This window comes from Ictidomys tridecemlineatus, chromosome 2, assembly GCF_052094955.1.
Source record: "Ictidomys tridecemlineatus isolate mIctTri1 chromosome 2, mIctTri1.hap1, whole genome shotgun sequence".
Classification (NCBI taxonomy): domain Eukaryota; kingdom Metazoa; phylum Chordata; class Mammalia; order Rodentia; family Sciuridae; genus Ictidomys; species Ictidomys tridecemlineatus.
In genome coordinates this window covers 75,862,268-75,875,063 of record NC_135478.1, presented here as the reverse complement: position 1 = coordinate 75,875,063, position 12,796 = coordinate 75,862,268, and the positions used below count along the sequence as shown (strand labels likewise).

Below are 12,796 nucleotides of genomic sequence, written 5' to 3'. Positions count from 1 at the left end.
CGCAGAGGGCACCTTCCTAAAGCGTCCGCCGGGGCCCCAGACGTCGACCACGTTCCTTGCCATCTCCTCAAACAGAATAGCTTTCATCTTCTCTCCTCTGGGACAGGCATTTATCCAACTCCTGAATGTGACGCTTTTTCAGCTTCCAGAAGAGAGGACAAGACGCAGGGAGTTTTTTTTCCCCCGGGGCAAATAAGCTCGTGGGAACTGTTGTTTCCAGGAACCGGATACTGGCTTCCAGGCGGAGTTCGGAGAGCGAACACCCCGGGGCAAGATGGCGGTCGGGGTTCTGCCGCTGCCCTGGGTCTGGCAGAATTTTGGGGTGTTGGGTTGAGGCGGCGGCAGCTGTGGCCCGGACTCAGAGCGCTGGGGCCTCGAGCGGATAAAGGTCTACGACCTGCGGGTAGCGAGTAGAAACAGGGTCATCGGTTCTCTGGGCGGTGGGGCCGGGGACTTTGAGGGAGGTGTTCTGGGGCCGAGTCCGTGCTTGGACAGGTCGGAGGGGCGGGTTCTGCAGCTGCTCTGGGGGCTCCAGGGTGTTCCCCCCGTCCCCGTGGCTCTTTCCACTTCTTATCGAGGCGGTAGGCGTTTATAAAGATAGTAATTATTGGCGAAAAGTGTGATTGTTGATATTAAGGGAACGTGCTGGGCCTCAGGGGTCGGTCACCTAAACTGGAGTTCGAACCCGATTCGCTTGTGGTATGACTTTGTATGAGTCCACTCACCTCTGTGACCCTCATTTTCCTTCTCTGTAAAACGTAGTAATTGTTTCACAAGAGTGTTTTATATTACCTTTTAGTATCCTGCTTGACACTCAGCTCTGAATAAAGAGAAACCTGGTTATAATTGGACTCTAGTTTAGCCCCATGGGCAGCTCCCATTCTCAACCTCTCTTTACTTTGTTTTTGTGTAAATGGGGAGGCCTGGATCTTGTCTACTTACCAATAACTATTGCTTTGAGGTTCAAATAAAGGATCCCAGAGGCTCTGGCAGGTCATGTCCCCTCTGTACATTTTCTCCCCCCCACACACAGGAAGGTTGGATTGATAATAGCATCCCACCTAGGCTGTTAGTTTAGGCAATAGGCTGTAGCTTTCAGTAAATAATACCCAGTATTATTAATAGTTTCTCCAAGTTTTGTTGACTATTCTTGGATTTAAGAAATTATACTACTGAGGCAGGCATGGTGGCGCCTGCCTGTAATCCCAGCAACTGAGGAGTCTGACCCAGAAAGATGGCAAGTTTGAGGCCAATCTAAGCAACTTAGTGAGACCCTAACTCAAAATTTAAAAGACCAGGGAATGTAGTTAAGTAGTAAAGTGCCCCTGAATTCAATCCCCAGTTTTAAAAAGAAAAAAGAAATAAGATTATGGAGACCTAATAAGAAGCAGCTGTTGAAGATACAGGGTTGATAAATATCTGTTTATTTAGTGTAGTGTCTTCCCTTAACAAGTGGTCATTAAACTTGGCAGCCCAGCTATTTCCACCATTCAGGAAAAAAATCACTCAGCAGTTGGCACTTATAGTACTTCAACTTGGGAATGATACTTTCTGGACTGTCATGTGCTTTTGTAGTTCTCCATGAAGTTGACCTCATCCAGAAAACACTAATTTTGAGCAGGTCTCGTGGAAATATAGAGGTAGTGCAGAATCAGAACCCTATTGGTATTAAAACCATGATACTGCCACTTACTAATGATCTAAGCTGGACTTTCCTGTAATTGCTGTCTTTTAGGTGAGATACTTAGAAAGGACTGGTACTTGGGCTGGGGTTATGGCTCAGCAGTAAAGCGTTTGCCTAGTGTGTGTGAGGCCCTTGGTTTGATCCTCAGCAACACATAAAAATAAATAATAAATAAATAAAGGTACTATGTCCAACTACAACAAAAAAATAAAAAAAAGAAGAAAGGACTTGATACATAGAGGACACTTAACTTTGCTTTTTGAATGATCTTGGTTATCTTAACTTCCTTTTTTCTTATATTTTTCCCCTGTATTATTTTTGTTTCCTTAACTGGATTATAAGCTTCATGACAATACAGTAAAACTCATGCTGTTTTGAGATACCCCTTGAAAATATTTTCTTATTTATTCTAATCATGTTGCATACATCTTTTTAAATTATTATCTGTGGCATTTGTCAAAATAAGTACCTAATACTTGATTGTTTTCTTTGACTAATGAGCTATGGTACACACCATGCAAATGGAAGAGGAATACAGGAAAGAGTAAGGAAAACTGTAATAGACTGTTACACATCGTAAACAGAAACAAACTAGTGACATTGCTGAGAGAATAATCTCAAGGAAGGGATTTAATCTTGGGAGACCTCCCCCCAGAGAAGTGAAAGTTCTGAGAAAATCTGATAGATACTTGAGCACAATTTGCATGCAAATTTTCGTTTGTCCACTGTGAAGAGACGCCCTCTCCTGATCCTTGTGTCTCCCCTGTTAATAAAGAACATGTTATGGGGAGAACACACCATTGTGCTCATGGCTTTGACCTACTTTCTTTTTCCTATCAAGGATGAACCCAGGGTTGTTTAACTGCTGAGTCACATCCCCAACCTTTTTTTTTTTTTTTTTTTTGAGACAAGGTCTCACTAAGTTGCTTAGGGCCTCATTAAATTACTAAGGCTGGCCTTGAACTTGAAATCCTCCTGCCTTCACTTCCCAAACTGCTGTGATAACAGGTGAGCACCACACCCAGTCTAAGCAATTTTTTCACTTTTATGGCATAAAAATTTATGTATTGTTCAGAAATGTCAACATTCAATAGCTTTTGGGGAGGCAGGACTGAATCTAGGGGTACTTTGCCACCGAGCTACATCCCCAGTCCTTTTACATTTTTTATTTTGAAACAGAGTCTTGCTAAGTCACTAAGGCTGGCCTGGAACCTATGCTTCTCCTGCCTCAATTTCCCAAGTCACAGGCATCATAGGCATGCGCTAACATGCCCAGCTTCAGTGACTTATTAACATTCCATCACCTCTCTCTGTTATTTTTGCTTAACATCACAGAGCATGGAAAACTTTGATTCAACAACTGCTTTGAGATTGTTTTCAATCTATTTCCTACAAATTGTGAGGACTGGGGAAAGAGTCTAACATTTGGATGAGACAGAAGTATTTCTTTTTTAAACCAGTGGGTACTGTATTATACTCAGTGAGGAAGATATATGATGCCATACCTATGAAATTTGACTCTAACCGTAGATTTTTTGTTGTTGTTGTTTATCTTTCAGAAAATAGCAAGCTCCTCTGAAGCATCCTCGGCTGTGTGTCCTTCGGGAGATCACTAATGGTTACCTAGCATTTCTGCGGGTCCTCAGGTGAGCTCTCCAGATTGGTGGGAAGAGAGAGTGATGCAGAAGACAGCAGGCGCTGTTGATTGTTTAGCAGAGTGGTTGGGCAGGCTTTGTTCATTGTTTCAGGAGTTGCTGGTGATAGACCCACATGCTAGCAGAGCCCTGAAGTTGTTTGACAAGTGTGAATCAGTGTTGAAAGGGGGCGTCAGAAGTCCCTGGATATGTTCTCGTGACAGGGACCTAGCCTGAACTTTTTATTCTGGATGATATTTCTTCACGGGTACTGCTTTGAGCGAAACTGGTAAAGAGATGGTTTTCCAAAAGTCTGGGTTTCTGAGTCATTCATTTCTTATTAGTTTATGCATTTCTTATCTTAGTTTAGGTAGAATGACAAGAGTTGTCAAGCTGTAAAGATGCCACCTCAGTATGGGAGGCTCCATGGGTCCCTGCTGTGTGCTTTTGACTGCTAGCCAAAGCCACCCATTGGGGGATGGACAGTCATGGTCAGATGATAGTTATTATATATACTTTAAAGCCTCTGTCCAGGAAAGCACCTGTCAGTGGACAGGAGAAATTCTTCTCAAAGTCTTCATTGGTTCTTGGCAGTATGAGAACAGTAAGGACCACAGAATAAGTGACACATGATGTCAGATGTGTTCAATTTAGTGGACTATCATGCATTCTGAAGTCATGTACAATGCCTTTCACTTTTTTAATGTTAAAATGTCCCTTTCTTTAAAAATGAAACTTCTTTGTGCTGGGACCACATAGGCACCAGGAATCATTTGTTTAGTGAATAGGTAACTAAAATAACAGTGACTGTAATAATATTTGATTTTTCCCTTAAGTCTTGGCAAAATAGGAGTTTACTGCTTGTTGTTGGCTTCCCAAACATGATGGATTGCTCTAGAAAATTCAAATATCTGGAAACATTCAACTTAAAGGCTCCCTGGTGTGAATTGGACCTTTATGGATGGGATTGTTTACTTGTTAAACTTATTCAGAGCCTGCCTGTACTGTATGCCAGGCACTGAGCTCTTTCTCTGAAGAAAATTAATACAGGATATAACACCCCTGGTCTTGGTGAGTTGTATGAAATGAATTGATATGAAGTTGAAACTTGTGCCAGGAGAGGTATGAACCCCTTGGAATTTGTTAGAGGATCCCAAGTATCTCTCTCCTGCTGCCCAGGTCCTTGCCCACCCTTTGCATTTGAGCCCTTTCTGTTCGAGCCCTTTCTTGTGTGTGTGTCTTTCACACAGTCTGCCACGGCTTCTTGCTATTTCCTTGCAGGGTTTGTGCAAGTTTGCAAACATGTTCACTGTCTCTCAGACCTCGAGAGCGTGGTTCATTGATAGAGCCCGTCAGGCACGAGAAGAAAGGTTAGTGCAGAAAGAGCGAGAGCGAGCCGCTGTGGAGATTCAGGCCCACGTCCGGAGTTTCCTCTGTCGGAGTCGACTGCACAAAGACATCAGGTGGGGTTCAGAAACTCCCCCGCATATTTCTCTCACTCCCAACCATCAGGAAATAGATAAGTTTTCTCTTATCCGTCTTGAGGAGCCTTCCAGATGCTGTGAATTTTAAAATGCCTTTTTTTTTTTTTCTTTTTTAAATCCTTCCCTCCGTAGGAGAGAGATTGATGAGTTTTTTAAAGCAGATGACTCTGGGTCCAGTAAAAGAAGCGCACTTGGTATTTTCAAGATTGCCAGGAAACTGCTGTTCTTGTTCAAAATGAGAGAGGATAATGAGGTAAATATTAATAACAAACATACATAGTGCTCCCCACATGCCAGGACTTTTTGTAAGTATTTTATAAACGTCAACTCGTTCTTACAGCAGCTCTGTGAGGTGCTTATTTTTGCCCACTTTGTTTTCTTGGGACCTATTTTGTAGGGATTATGAACAGTGCTTCTGGGACCTTTTTTGCATTGGCTGTCCCAAGCACAGGTTGGACTCAAATGCATACAGGAGCCAGGATATGAGTGATAGCTGCTCTACGTGGGACAAAACATAGATGAAATACAAATCATAATAAGCAGTAACTGACAGGGTGCTCTAGGGAGGACATCCAAGAGAGCATTGCTACCAGGCGCCCACTAGTGGTTGACCCATACTCTGATTTTTTTTTTTTTTTTAACAGATGCTGGAGATATGGGTCATTATGCTTAATGCTTAATTTGTAAAACTTCGTAGCTAATTTTAATTTTTTTAAACATCCCACAAACCAAACAAAACACACCACTTGGTGCCTTGGGATTGGAATGATCAGCTGGAAAATATAATCCCAGTAAAGCAGTAGTGACAGTGGAGACAGTACTAAGGATACCACTGGGGCCCTAGAAGGAAACAATACAGTCAGAGTGTCTACTCTTGAGGTGCTCTCAGCCCAGCAGGAGAGAGAGGGTGCATAGGCAGTGAACCCCTGTCTCATGGATGAGGACAGACAAGCCTGTGGAGAGAGAGTCCCCATCTTACAGAGGAGGAACTCTGAGGTCATGCCGTTCTTAAGGACGGGTCTGGTGTAAGCTGTTTTCTGGTTTCCACTTTTCTCCCTTTTGCATATCAGGGATGGTACAACAAAGCAGACGTCTGTGTCCACGGTGCTCCCCTAACCGCCAATTGGCAGGCCCAAATTAGGAGGAAGCCGCTAGTCTGCATGACTCCAAGCCCAGTTTTCCAGATGGATTTTGTTTTTCAAAAGAAGTTTCATTCTGGATTTTTATGTCAAAGACACTAACCTTTAAACACATCTGTAGAGCTCAGCCAGCCTCTGGGCCACTCATTAAGAACCTGTCTTTTGCCTTTCTGGTCCTCAGTTTCCACATCTGTAAGAAGCTGCACAAGCCAGGTGCCCACCAAGTGTGTGCTCCCCTCTGTTCCTCACTTTTTGTAGTTGTGGGACTTTATAAGCTCATTTCTGCCTCTGCAGAGACTCGAGAAGTTGTGCCGTTGTATCCTGAGCAGCATGGATCTTGAGAATGAACCTAAGGTATGTGGGTTAGGGGCTAGAAAATCTCCGTAAACTCCTGGGGGCTAGCTCATTTGGCTCTGAAAATTCCTGTTGAATGTTTGGGCTTTTGTTTGCACATGCAAGTAAGAAATAGATCGGAAAACACTGATAAAGTGCAAATGATTCCTTTGTCCTTGTTGTCTAAGAAGCTATGTTCTGCTCTTGCATCTTACTCAGGATAGTAAATTCCCTTCCTAAGCTATTTTATCTTTGAGTTTGGTATAAAAATAAGTCCTACATGCTGCTTATTTTTCCGTTCTTCTCCATTGTCCTATCTGGCACTAGACCTAGCTCATAGACCCAGTTCTAGTTGTTAACGCCATACGTAGAATGACTGCTGTAACTGCCCATGACATCCTTTTTTTTTTTCCCCTACTTGTAGGCGTGGTATGTATCCCTCGCTCTTTCCAAGGATCTCACTCTCCTATGGATTAAACAAATCAAGGACATTCTGTGGTATTGCTGTGAGTTTCTTGAGCAGCTCAAGGTAAAACACAGACACACACACACACACAAACTAAAACTCAATCTGTCATTCTTCCCTGCAGCCTTTAGTGTGTACTTTCTAGCTCCCATCATTTCCTCATTGGTTATAGCTTTGAAGATCTATCAGAGTCTAGCAAAGAAGTTTTAGTTGAGCCATTGTCCTGGGAGAGACATATAATCATTTGAGCCCTTCTTGGGTATGATATGTTGGACACTGACTCATTAATTGCCTCAGTCTTGATGCCGGGGAATCCTGTCATCTTTTCCATCATTTTGATACTGTGACTATTTTGTGATCTGTCATTGTACTAGTCGGACCTCCTGTTAAAAGTAATAGAAGCCCAACATGAGTGCAGCAGGCAATCCAATAGGCTAAGCAAGGAAAAGGATGTTTGGTTATAGTCTATTGTAAAATAGCAGCAAGCCAGCAGCAAGCCACCTGCATCTTGTCAGGTGAGGCATTAGGACGTGGAGCAGAGGTCTTCAGCCTCTGGTCCTTGGGATCCTGGGGTTCCACTGAAGTGCCTCAGGGCTAAGCAGATGGATTATCCCCTGCCTCCACTGGAGCAGGCAGACCTTCCTACTGCTGTCTGTGTCTGTGTCCCACAGCAGCTTTCTCTTTGAAATGAAACCCTTCTACTTTGAAAACGTAACTTTATGTGCAAAAGCAGATGCTGGGAGAAAAGCCACTGGATCTGGAACCAGAAGTTCTGTGATTTAGTCCTAACTCGGCTGTTGAATTCCCATGTGACCCTGAACACGCCCTGCCCTGCCCAGTGAACTATCATTGTAACAACAACAATACATAGAATTATCTGTGTGCCAGGCACTGTTCTTGGAGTGTTGTGTGCATTAATACATTTATCCTCATAACAACTCTCTGAGGAAAATAAATATTACTATCTCTAATCATAGATAAGGAAACCAAGACAGAGAGGTTAAGGAATGCCCGGGGTCCCACAGCCAGTGAGCCATGGACCAGGGCAGAGCCTGTTAGGCCTGGTTCCGTGTCTGCTGTTTGCTGAGTGTTCAAACACACAGGCAGAGATGCCCTTAGGACAAGCCATGCCTTGTCGCCTTGTTGCCCAAAGGCAACCCTCGGTTCCCAGGAGTATTTGATACTGTGGTCAAGCAGTAGTGTGCCGAAGACTACGGTGGTCCCGCTCCAAGAGAAAAGAACAGCCGTGAAATTCTGACTCCTTCCTGTCTGAGGGCACCTAGGGGAGCTGTGACATGGATGCTCCGCCATTCGGGGCTGGAGGCCCCGTGTCAGTCTTGCCCCTTTTGTTGTTTCCAGCCTGAAATCTTACAAGACTCCAGACTCATCACACTGTACCTCACGATGCTTGTCACCTTCACTGACACTTCAACATGGAAAATCCTCCGGGGAAAAGGTCTGTAGAACTTATTTTCAAATTTTTCCCAGTTGTCATTTCCATAGTGAGTGCAGAGCACCTTTTCTCCTTCATAAGAAGCATTTTTGCCACCACAAACCCCAAAAGAATGGGAATGCCCCTGACAGTGTGTTAGTAGTGTGTGTCACACTCTTCTCCTGTCTGAATTTATTTTTAGAGACATTGTACCTCTGATCTCATTTTTTGTAACTTCCCCAGTGCTTCAGCCTGCAAAGGATGGTAGTCACATGAACCTTATCACTTCATTTTGGAAAATCGTTAGCAAATAATTGTGTTGTGCCCATGAAACCTGCTTTGTAAAGCTGCCTCCTTCCCTGAAAACTGCTCCCTAAGTGCTTCATATATTCATGTCATCTGTCCACTCAGCAAGTAACCTGCTATGTGCCAGACACCATGCCAGGCACTGGCCATGTACTGATAAGCAAAACAGAAATGATCACTGCCCTCTGGGGACTTCAGGTGCTCGTGCTGAGTCTGGTGATGAAACATACTGAATAGAAGTCACTCTTGTACAGTTTACTCTCTGTATCTCATATTCCATATTGTGGACTCACCCAAACTTGGGTCAGAAATACTTGAAAAAATTCCATCTGTACTGAGCACATACAGACTTCTTTTCTTGTCTTATTCCTTAGTAATGCATTATAACAACTATTTACGTAGGACTGACATTGTATTAGGTCTTGTAAGTAATCTACAGGTGATTTAAAGTATACAGGAGCAAGTGTGTAGGTTATATGTGAGTGCTGTGCCATTTTTTTTTTTTTTTTTTATTGATTGTTCAAAACATGTGCTGTGCCATTTTATGTAAGGGATTTGGACACCCACAAATTTTCATGTCGAAGGGGGGTTTTGGAACCAATCCCCCATAAATACCAGGAGATAATCGTATGTAAAAAGACAATAAATATGGTAGTACTCAGAAGAGTCCAGAGGGGATGAAAGTGTTCAGAGGGATTGGGAAGGGTTCCACCTGGGACCTTGGGGCTCAGATTCTCCTAAGGGAGTGATGTCTGAGCTTAGAGCTGGGGAGAGGTGGAGTTCCTGTGAAGAGGGGTAGAAACTAGAAACAGAAGACTGCAAAAACCCCAGGTAAGCAAGGAGAACCTATTTTAGGAACATTCTGGACTCTGGGGGGAGTCTAAAAATTGTTGAGTTCTGAACTTGGCTAGGAAGCTTGTGTCTCAGTGGGCACAGGAGGCACCCAGGGAAAGCATAAAGTGCCACGCCATGGGACACAGTTGAAGAAGGTGTGACAGGAGCTCAGCAATGTGCCTTCTCACTAAGGGAAGGGAAGGGAAGGGAAAGGGCAGCTCCCAAGAGGTAGAACTTGAGTCATGCCTTCCAGGAGAGAGAGAATTCCAGATAGTGCCTTCCTATGCTCTGGTTCAGACCCAAGGGAATGGGGCAGCAAGCCAGAGAATACTGTGTTTCCTCATGGCCTTGGGACTAGGGCATAAATTTTCTGTCCCACATAAACAGGTCACAATATGCAAGAAACTTTATTTTTTCTTCATTTAGGTGAGAACCTTCGACCAGCCATGAACCATATCTGTGCAAATATAATGGGACATCTCAACCAGCATGGGTTTTACTCTGTGCTGCAGGTGTGTGGCCCCCTCCCTAATATGTGAGCTCCCACCCTCCAATCCTGACCTGGGATTTTTACATTGGTTTCGGCACGTCTTACGCCCTCATCACAGAAATACTTTTTGCAGGAAGAGCTAATGCCCAGTGTCCTCTGTATCTTCCACCTACTGTGGGTCACCTTTAGTTTAAGTTTAGGGAGGACAGTGACCTAGGATCTTTTTAATGCTCTATATTTTTGGCTGCAGAGAAAATCAATTCTCTTGAAATTAAACTCAAGAAGGCCTCAGGGCTTCTTCCCTCAGGTTCCTGCTTTGTTGGTATCTGGAATTATATTTCTAGCTCTGTGTCCTCAAATGGCCTTCTGTCCACTCTGCACCTTATTGTGCCAATTTATACTCCCAGGAATTATCAGAAGCCCAGTTGCCATTGAGAAATACTGTGAAATTCTTGGGTCTGATAAGTGACATTGGTTTGGCCCGCCCTTCTGCCTGCCACTGCGATGGGCCATTTCCTGAGTTGGTCGCTTATTTTCATGACAACCCTGCGAGGTGGTGTACCAGCAAAAGGTGGTCTGTCAACAGTTTATCTCAGTAGAGGAGGCTTCTCCTCGACACTGTAACTCTGAACTGCTTCTAATTGCCATGGCATCTTGAAATTTAAGCCAGGTATTATTTTTATTAACTGTAAATTTTTTTTTTTTAATGACCTGGAGTCTTGCTCTGTTGCCCAGGCTGGTCCTGACTCCTGGGCTCAAGGGCTCCTTTTGCCTCAGCCGCCCAAATAGCTGAGACCACAGGTGCATACCTCCATGCCCAGCTCGCCACATTTTTATTTTTATTTTTGGTACTGAGGATTGAACTCAGAGGTAACTTACCACTGAGCCACAACCCCAGCCCTTTTTATTTTTTATTTTGAGTTGGAGTCTCACTCAGTTGCTGAGGCTAACCTTGAACTTGTGATTCTCCTGCCTCAGCCTCCGAGTCACTGGGATTACAGGTGTATGCCACTGTGCCCAGCTTAGCTATTAAAAATTTTAACTGTGTATTTTTTTTTATATTAACATTTAAAGCAGGGAGAGTAGAGAGTAGTAGGTGCCCAACACCTTTTCTCCTTCCTTTTCAGGAGACATTGCAAATTAGTGTTTTTATCAGAAGCACTCATTTTCGTTTTTTAAATATACAAACTCACATAAAGTTGGTACTGTCCCCTAACCAGTTAAATGTTCTTTTCAGGTATTGCTCACCAGAGGCCTGGCCAGACCCCGGCCTTGTCTGTCCAAGGGCACCTTAACAGCAGCCTTTTCTCTGGCACTGCGGTAAGAAGTGGGGCGAGAGGGCGGCTGCTTCTGGCTGTGCCTCCTCTCCACTCTTCTCTGGTGGCGGGGTTTAAGGTGTGGCCTTGTCCACCTCGTCAGGGTTCACAGGAATGCATGTGTGACAGCCCAGGATTTTTCTTGGACTTTAGTCTTTACCCATAAATAATTTTCTAGTGTGATCTGAGGGGAAACAAATTGTGTTCATTCTGCCAGCGGTTGAGATATGATCACTTTTGAGTTCTTAATTGTTAAAAAGAGAAAAAGCCTATGAGAGCTGGAGGAGGTCCAGCTGGGAGCAGAGGAAAAGGGCCAAGGGAGTGGTTTTAGGAGCAGAGGCTGGAAATGCTGGGATCAAGAGGAGTAGAGAGGTATGACATTTGTGTTCACTTAACTGAATATGTCCCATTGTCCTACATAAGGGACACCTATAAAAATCAATAAAAATTTTATGGGACACCTATAAATGGATCAGCATAAGTTTTTGTAGGTGTGTCACATGTAAAAGACAATGGGACATAATGGGTTAATTGGTTTGTCGATGTGAAATACATAAGAAACAAAAGATTTCCTTGTTGAGATTACACCTGCTGTGTCATTGATGGGTCCAGAATATTCCTAAACTGTTGAGGGGTTACTGACTTAGGGAGAGGTCCATCAGCTTGGGAAGAGCCACGGCCCTCACGTTCCTGCTAACCCCTGCCCACCTTCCTGCCAAAAGCTCTGAGGAGTCCTGTGGTTGTCACCAGGAGTCCTGATCCTGTTTAACCTGATGTTAGTCCAGGCATATCTGCACTGAATGTCCCTGCCTCTTGTTTGGATGCAGAGCATGTCAAACTCCCAGGGAGCACCACTTTGGGAAATGATGGTATACAGCATGTGCTGGCATATGTTTTCTGTAGACAGGTAGTAAATATGTCCCACTCTGTGGGCCACATGGCCTGTCATGACCACTCTGCCATCGTAGTTCCCAGTGTGGCTAGTCAACGCGGTCATAACTGATCCTTTTACCACATTTCTTCTCCGTTAAGCTGTAACAGAATATCCCTGCCTCACACAGTGTTCACATTCTTATAGTCTAAGAACAATATGCACACCTTGAATAAATGGGAGCCTTTCCAGAGCCTGAGCCCCGCCAGGTGCACTGCCTTGGGCCTGCCGCCTCTGGCTTCTGCTTCTCCTGTGGGTCTGCCCAGCTCTTGGAATAAGGTGGACTTTATGGCCGACCTTGTTTTCACCCTGCAGTCCTTCAGGTGTCCTCCTGCACCTTGCCCTGGTCTCCCTGGTCTCGGCAGGTTGAGTGACTTGGAGCACAGGTTTCTGTAGGTGGAGTCTTGGGTTTCTGCATGAGCCCCAGAGAAGGCACTGTCCCTTCTGTCCCTGTCATGGTGCTTCCTGTCCCTGTGGATTCCTCTCCTGGATATTTCACACACTGGAACCCCACAGTGGGCAGTCTTTTGTTACTAGCTTTTTTCACGTTGCATAATGTGTCCAAGGCTCGTCCTGTGCTGTAGCATGAGTCCACACGTCCTTCCTGTTTATGGCCAAATAATCTGTTGTATGGGCTATACCACGTTGAGTTGTTTGTGCTTTTGCACTGTTATGAATTTTGCTGCTGTGAACATTTCCATACAGGTTCTTGTGCACACGTGAGCTTTAATTTCTCTTGACAGTATT

At 44.3% G+C, this 12,796-nt stretch overlaps 1 protein-coding gene across 7 annotated transcripts in view; it reads left to right on the top strand.

Moving 5' to 3' along the window:
• The first annotated feature begins 50 nt into the window (after positions 1 to 50).
• The window catches only part of Ube3b (ubiquitin protein ligase E3B), a 50,676-nt gene continuing 37,930 nt past the window's right edge, over positions 51 to 12,796 (top strand). Inside the window, exons 1-10 of one of the 7 annotated variants that reach the window (XM_040289356.2) lie at positions 52 to 403; positions 2,597 to 2,692; positions 3,244 to 3,330; positions 4,600 to 4,781; positions 4,935 to 5,055; positions 6,236 to 6,295; positions 6,699 to 6,803; positions 8,100 to 8,196; positions 9,739 to 9,824; positions 11,040 to 11,122. In XM_040289356.2, the coding sequence (XP_040145290.1) occupies positions 4,621 to 4,781; positions 4,935 to 5,055; positions 6,236 to 6,295; positions 6,699 to 6,803; positions 8,100 to 8,196; positions 9,739 to 9,824; positions 11,040 to 11,122 (713 nt within the window). In that variant the 5' untranslated portion in view covers positions 52 to 403; positions 2,597 to 2,692; positions 3,244 to 3,330; positions 4,600 to 4,620. Of the gene's footprint in view, positions 407 to 2,591; positions 2,693 to 3,243; positions 3,331 to 4,599; positions 4,782 to 4,932; positions 5,056 to 6,122; positions 6,296 to 6,698; positions 6,804 to 8,099; positions 8,197 to 9,738; positions 9,825 to 11,039; positions 11,123 to 12,796 lie in introns of those variants that run through there. The other 6 variants (XM_040289357.2, XM_005340110.5, XM_013365107.4 and 3 more) reach the window with 6 other exon arrangements.